A 7,709-nucleotide genomic window follows, 5' to 3' on the forward strand; every position below is an offset into this window, starting at 1 on the left:
GTTGCGTGCGGCCCTCCGCGGCGCCGCTGATAGGTTTTCCCCGCGTCACTCCTCCCGCTGCTCCCGCCCCCCCCCGGCTTCTCGTTTGCATGCGGGGCTCCGATTGGTGGAGCGGGGTCATTTGCATGGAGCGTACCAAGGCGGGGCGGGGGGGGGAGGAGGGAATGGACCGTCCCGTTGCCATGGGAACGGCGGGGGGGCTTTTCAGCAAACAGTTGGTTTATTGGTGATTATTTTTGCACAGAGAAGCGGGGGTGACCCCCCCTTTGTCCCACACCCCTTTACCCGCCTTGTGTGTGTGTCCCCCCCCAGCCCTTGCGCGAGGGTTTGCACGAGGGTTTTGCACGTGGGCCGCTCGTGCAAGCCCCAGCCCCTCGTGCAACCTCCCCTTGCACAAGAGCCCCCTCCCCTTGCACAAGAGACCCCATTTGCACAAGAGACCCCATTTGCACAAGACCCCCCTCTTGCACAAGAGTGCCTCCCTTGCAAAAAGCCCCCTCTTGCACAAGAGACCCCTTTGCACAAGAGCCCCCTCTTGCACAAGAGTCCGCCCTTGCACAAGAGCCCCTCCCCTTGCACAAAGCCCCCTCTTGCACAAGAGACCCCATTTGCACAAGAGCCCTCCCCTTGCACAAAGCCCCCTCTTGCACAGAGACCCCATTTGCACAAGAGCCCCCCTTGCACTAGAGCCCCTCCCTTTGCACAAGAGACCCCATTTGCACAAGAGCCCCCCCTTGCACAAGAGCCCCTCCCCTTGCACAAAGCCCCCTCTGCACAAGAGACCCCATTTGCACAAGAGCCCCCATTTGCACAAGAGCCCCCCTTGCACAAGAGTCCCTCCCCTTGCACAAAGCCCCCTCTTGCACAAGAGTGCCTCCCCTTGCACAAAGCCCCCTCTTGCACAAGAGACCCCATTTGCACAAGAGCCCCCTTGCACAAGAGCCCTCCCCTTGCACAAGAGCCCCCCAGCTCAGCTGGGGGGGTCCCAGGATCCAGGAGGAGAAGCCGCCGGCGTGCCAACCCTCGTGCGCGGCCGGGTCGCGGCGAGTCCTGGTGCAAGCCCCTGGTGCAAGCCCCTGGTGCAAGCCCCGCCCCGCGCTGGCCCCAGGCCCCTCAGGGCCGGGGGGGCCCGGGGGGGGCCCGGCAGGGGCACAGGATGCGGCCCACGGCGCGGGACACGCTGGTGCTGAACGCCCCGTAGATCCAGGGGTTGGTGCAGCTGGTCAGGCTGGCCAGGAGCATCAGGATGGTGAACGCGGGGCCTGGGGACACGGGGACGCTTGGGGACACCGCGGGGACGGCGCTGGGGGGGCGCTGGCCCGGTGGCCCCCTGCTGTCCCCGCGTCCCCCTGTGTTCCCCATGTCCCCAACCCCATCCCCATGTCCCCATCCATGTCCCCAACTCCATCCCCATGTCCCCATGTCCCCAACCCCATCCCCATGTCCCCATCCCCATCCCCACGTCCCAACCCCATCCCACGTCCCCAACTCCATCCCCATGTCCCCGTCCCCATGTCCCCATCCATGTCCCAACCCCATCCCATGTCCCCATCCCCATGTCCCCATCCCATGTCCCCATCCATGTCCCCAACCCCATCCCCATGTCCCCAACCCCATCCCCACCTCCGTAACCCAACGTCCCCATGTCCCACGATGTCCCCATGTCCCCATCCATGTCCCCAACTCCATCCCCATGTCCCCAACCCCATCCCCATGTCCCCAACCCCATCCCCACGTCCCCAACCCCATCCCCATGTCCCCATGTCCCCATCCATGTCCCCAACCCCATCCCCATGTCCCCAACCCTATCCCCACCTCCATAACCCAATGTCCCCATGTCCCCATGACGTCCCCATATCCCCATCCCCATGTCCCAACCCCATCCTGACACCCCCAACCCCATCCCCATGTCCCCATATCCCCATGTCCCCATCCATGTCCCCAACCCCATCCCCATGTCCCCACCACCCATCCCCACCTCCATAACCCAACGTCCCCATGTCCCCATGACGTCCCCATGTCCCCATCCCCATGTCCCCATCCATGTCCCCACATCCCCAACCCCATCCCCATGTCCCCAACCCCATCCCCACGTCCCCATCCCCATGTCCCAACTCCATCCCCATGTCCCCAACCCCATCCCCACGTCCCCATCCATGTCCCCAACCCCATCCCCACGTCCCCATCCCCATGTCCCAAACTCCATCCCCATGTCCCCAACCCATCCCCACCTCCGTAACCCAACGTCCCATGTCCCACGATGTCCCCATGTCCCCATCCCCATGTCCCCAACCCATCCCCACGTCCACACCACCCGCCTCCACCTCCATAACCCAACGTCCCATGTCCCCATGACGTCCCCATGTCCCCATCCCCATGTCCCCAACTCCATCCCCATGTCCCCATCCATGTCCCCAACCCCATCCCCATGTCCCCAACTCCATCCCCACATCCCCAACTCCATCCCCATGTCCCCATCCATGTCCCCAACCCCATCCCCATGTCCCCATCCCCACATCCCCAACTCCATCCCCATGTCCCCAACCCCATCCCCACATCCCCATCCCCATGTCCCCAACTCCATCCCCATGTCCCCAGCCCATCCCCACCTCCGTAACCCAACGTCCCCATGTCCCACGATGTCCCCATGTCCCCATCCCCACGTCCCCAACCCCATCCCCACGTCCCCAACCCCATCCCCATGTCCCCAACCCTGTCCCCACCTCCATGACCCAACGTCCCCATGTCCCCATGACATCCCCATGTCCCCATCCCCATGTCCCCAACCCCGTCCCCACCTCCATAACCCAACGTCCCCATGTCCCCATGACATCCCCATGTCCCCATGTCCCCATGACATCCCCATGTCCCAACCCCATCCCCACGTCCCCATCCATGTCCCCAACCCCATCCCCATGTCCCCAACCCCATCCCCACATCCCCAACTCCATCCCCACGTCCCCATCCCCATGTCCCCAACCCCATCCCCATGTCCCCAACCCCATCCCCACCTCCGTAACCCAACGTCCCCATGTCCCACGATGTCCCCATGTCCCCATCCCCATGTCCCCAACCCCATCCCCATGTCCCCAACCCCGTCCCCACCTCCATAACCAACATCCCCATGTCCCCATGACATCCCATGTCCCCATCCCCATGTCCCCAACCCCGTCCCCACCTCCATAACCCAACGTCCCCACGTCCCCACCACCCCCGCGCCCCCCCGCGCCCGCTCACCCTCCACGGGCGCGCGGGGGTCCCAGACGGCCCAGAGCTGGGCGCAGAAGAAGGGCGCCCAGCAGCCCACGTACACCGCCAGCACCACCATGGCCATGCGGTGGCTCTTGGCCCTCGCCCTCCCCAACCCGCGGCCCCCCGGCGCCGGCCGCGCGGCCCCAGCGCCCGCGTCACCGCCACCTGCAGCCCCCCCAGCAGCGCGGCCGGCGCCACCAGCCACGGCCACGGCCACCCAGGTCACGTAGGCGCGGGCCCCCCAGGGCTGGACGAAGGCGGCCCAGCAGTCGCGCTCGCCGGCCCCCACCTCGCGCTGCCCGAAAATGCCCACCTGGGGCAGCCCGAACAGCAGGGCCAGCGTCCAGGCGGTGGCCAGCGGGCCCCAGCGCGCCCTGACCCGCGCGGCCGTGGCCCGGAGCCGCCCCGCGCTGGCCCCCAGCCACCCCACGCTGGCCCCCAGCCACCCCGCGGTGGCCCCCAGCCACCCTGCGCTGGCCCGGAGCCGCCCCGCGCTGGCCCCCAGCCACCCCGCGGTGGCCCGGAGCCGCCCCACGCTGGCCCGGAGCCGCCCCACGCTGGCCCCCAGCCACCCCACGCTGGCCCGGAGTCGCCCCGCGCTGGCCCCCAGCCACCCCGCGCTGGCCCGGAGCCGCCCCGCGCTGGCCCCCAGCCACCCCGCGCTGGCCCGGAGCCGCCCCGCGCTGGCCCCCAGCCACCCCGCGCTGGCCCACGGCCGCCCCACGCTGGCCCACGGCCGCCCCACACTGGCCCCCAGGCACCCCACACTGGCCTCCAGGCACCCACGCTGGCCCCTGGTTGCCCCACACTGGCCCCCAGTTGCCCACACTGGCCCCCAGGCACCCCGCGCTGGCCCACGGCTGCCCCACCGTGGCACCCGGTTGCCCCACGCTGGCCGCCAGACACCCCACGCTGGCCCCCAGGCACCCCACACTGGCCCCCGGTTGCCCCACACTGGCCCCCAGGCACCCCACACTGGCCCCCGGTTGCCCCACACTGGCGCCCGGTTGCCCCACACTGGCCCCCAGTTGCCCACGCTGGCCCCCAGGCACCCCACACTGGCGCCCGGTTGCCCCACACTGGCCCCCAGTTGCCCCACGCTGGCCCCCAGGCAGCACCCTGCGCTGGCCCCCGGTTGCCCCACACTGGCCCCCAGACACCCCACGCTGGCCCCCAGTTGCCCCACACTGGCCCCCAGGCACCCCACACTGGCCCCTGCTGCCCACCTGCCCCACCAGTGCGCCGTCCGCCCCTCACTGGCCCCCGGTTGCCCACACTGGCCCCCAGTTGCCCACACTGGCCCCCAGGCACCCCACGCGGCCCCCAGTTGCCCTCACTGGCGCCCGGTTGCCCCACACTGGCCCCCAGTTGCCCCACACTGGCCCCCAGGCACCTGGCCCCCAGGCACCCCACGCTGGCCCCCAGTTGCCCCTCACTGGCGCCCGGTTGCCCCACACTGGCCCCCAGTTGCCCACACTGGCCCCCAGGCACCCCACACTGGCCCCCGGTTGCCCCACACTGGCCCCCAGTTGCCCCGCACTGGCCCCCAGGCACCCCACGCTGGCCCCCGGTTGCCCCACACTGGCCCCCAGTTGCCCCACGCTGGCCCCCGGCCGCCCCGCACTGGCCCATGGCCACCGCAGGGCCAAGCGGAGCCAGCGTGTGCCGGCCCGGGCCCAGCTCCTGGGGGCTTGGGACCCCTGACGGTGGCTTGGACCCCCCTACGGCGGCCACTGTCCCCCCCATGGTGGCCTGTGACATGGGCATGTGGGGGGACGAGGGGGGTGGTGGGGACATCAGGGGGACATGGGGGTCTGGGGACATCAGGGGTGATGGGGACATCAGGGGGACATGGGGGTCTGGGGACATCAGGGGTGATGGGGACATCAGGGGGACATGGGGGTCTGGGGACATCAGGGGTGGTGGGGACATCAGGGGGACATGGGGGTCTGGGGACATCAGGGGTGATGGGGACATCAGGGGGACATGGGGGTCTGGGGACATCAGGGGTGATGGGGACATCAGGGGGACATGGGGGTCTGGGGACATCAGGGGTGGTGGGGACATCAGGGGGACATGGGGGCCTGGGGACATCAGGGGTGATGGGGACATCAGGGGGACATGGGGGTCTGGGGACACCAGGGGTGGTGGGGACATCAGGGGGACATGGGGGTCTGGGGACATCAGGGGTGGTGGGGACATCAGGGGGACATGGGGGTCTGGGGACACCGGGGGTGATGGGGACATCAGGGGGACATGGGGGTCTGGGGACACCAGGGGTGATGGGGACATCAGGGGGACATGGGGGTCTGGGGACACCAGGGGTGCTGGGGACACCAGGGGGACATGGGGGTCTGGGGACATCAAGGTGCCATTGGGGCTTGGTGGCACCGCGGTGACACGGAGGGCTGGGGACGCGGGGGGGCCCAGAGGGGCCACGGCGGTGGCCATGTCCCCGCTGTCCCCTTGTCCCCAGCCCCCGGCGGGCTCCCAGATGCCGTCCCAGGTGTCCCTGCGTCCCCGCACCCCGTCCCCAGTGTCCCCGGGGTCCCCACATCCCCGTCCCCAACACCCGACGTGTCCCCGCACCCCGTCCCCCGTGTCCCCGGGGTCCCCACATCCCCGTCCCCAACACCCGACGTGTCCCCGCACCCCGTCCCCAGTGTCCCCAGGGTCCCGACGCCTCAGTCCCCAGCACCCGAACTGTCCCCATGTGCCACCCTTGCTGTCACCAGTGCCCCCATTGTCCCGCTGTGCCCCGTCCCCAGTGTCCCCAGTGTCCCCACGTCCCCGTCCCCAACACCTAATGTGTCCCCGCGCCCCATCCCCGGTGTCCCCAGTGTCCCCAGTGTCCCTGGTGACTCTATGCACCCCATCCCCAGTGTCCCCAGTGTCCCTGGTGACTCTATGCACCCCATCCCCAGTGTCCCCAGTGTCCCCGGTGACTCTACGTGCCCTGTCCCCAGTGTCCCCAGTGTCCCCATTGACTCTACGCGCCCCATCCCCAGTGTCCCCAGTGTCCCCATTGACTCTACGCGCCCCATCCCCGGTGTCCCCAGTGTCCCCGGTGACTCTACGCGCCCCATTCCCAGTGTCCCCAGTGTCCCCAGTGTCCCTGGTGACTCTATGCACCCCATCCCCAGTGTCCCCAGTGTCCCCAGTGTCCCCGGTGACTCTACGCGCCCCATCCCCGGTGTCCCCAGTGTCCCCGGTGACTCTACGCGCCCCATTCCCAGTGTCCCCAGTGTCCCCATTGACTCTACATGCTCCATCCCCAGTGTCCCCAGTGTCCCCAGTGTCCCTGGTGACTCTATGCACCCATCCCCAATGTCCCCGGTGACTCTATGTGCCCCATCCCCAGTGTCCCCAGTGTCCCCGGTGACTCTACGCGCCCCATTCCCAGTGTCCCCAGTGTCCCCATTGACTCTACATGCTCCATCCCCAGTGTCCCCAGTGTCCCCAATGTCCCCGGTGACTCTACGCGCCCCATCCCCCGGTGTCCCCAGTGTCCCCGGTGACTCTACGCGCCCCGTCCCCAGTGTCCCCAGTGTCCCCATTGACTCTACGCGCCCATCCCGGTGTCCCCAGTGTCCCCGGTGACTCTATGCACCCCATCCCCAGTGTCCCCATTGACTCTACGCACCCCATCCCCGGTGTCCCCAGTGTCCCCCCGAGCCCCATCCCCAGTGTCCCCATTGTCCCCGTTGTCCCCGCGCCTCGCTCCCCAGCACCCAAGCCGCCCCCACGCGCCACCGCCGCCGTCCCCAGCGTCCCCACGTCCCCCCCTCCAGCCCCCGAGCGCCCCCCACACCCGCCGCCTGCCGTCCCCAGCCCGGCGGCCCCGGTGGCCCCCCAGGGGCCGGCAGATGGCCCGGTGCCGGTCGTAGGCCATGGCCACGGCCACGTAGGCTGAGGCGAACATGGCCACCCCCTGCAGGTACTTGGTGACGCGGCACAGGACGTCGGGCCCCCGGAAGCGGTCGGTGACGTCCCAGAGCAGCTGGGGCAGCACTTGTCCCCCCGCCACCCCCAGGTCGGCCACGCTCAGGTGACACAGGTAGCGCCGCAAGGGGGCGGCCGGGCGGGGCCGGGCGTGACCTTGACCCCGGGTCAAGGCCACCAGCACCAGGACGTTGCCCCCCAGGGCCAAGGTCAAGACCACGGCCAGGACGGCGACCTCGGCGGCCGCCAGCGCCACGTCGCGGGGGGGCCAGGGGGTGCCCGAGGGGCTGGGGGCGGGCGGGGGGGTCTGTGGGGAGAAAGGGGGGGTTATGGGGGGTCTGTGGGGAGAAAGGGGGAGTTATGGGGGTCTGTGGGGAGAAAGGGGGAGTTATGGGGGGTCTGTGGGGAGAAAGGGGGGGTATGGGGGGTCTGGGGGGAGAAAGGGGGAGTTATGGGGGGTCTGTGGGGAGAAAGGGGGGGGTATGGGGGGTCTGTGGGGAGAAAGGGGGGGTATG

General features: G+C 69.5%; 1 protein-coding gene across 1 annotated transcript in view; it reads right to left on the reverse strand.

Annotated features, from left to right (window-relative positions):
- Window positions 1-1,113: 1,113 nt before the first annotated feature.
- Window positions 1,114-7,709, reverse strand: part of LOC135999640 (vasopressin V2 receptor-like) — an 8,266-nt gene continuing 1,670 nt past the window's right edge. The window contains 5 exon segments of the mRNA XM_065653200.1: window positions 1,114-1,262; window positions 3,238-3,396; window positions 3,399-3,453; window positions 3,455-3,647; window positions 7,107-7,501. Coding sequence (XP_065509272.1) covers window positions 1,114-1,262; window positions 3,238-3,396; window positions 3,399-3,453; window positions 3,455-3,647; window positions 7,107-7,501 — 951 coding nt within the window.

The sequence above is a fragment of the Caloenas nicobarica genome, chromosome 29, assembly GCF_036013445.1.
Source record: "Caloenas nicobarica isolate bCalNic1 chromosome 29, bCalNic1.hap1, whole genome shotgun sequence".
Taxonomy (NCBI): Eukaryota; Metazoa; Chordata; class Aves; order Columbiformes; family Columbidae; genus Caloenas; species Caloenas nicobarica.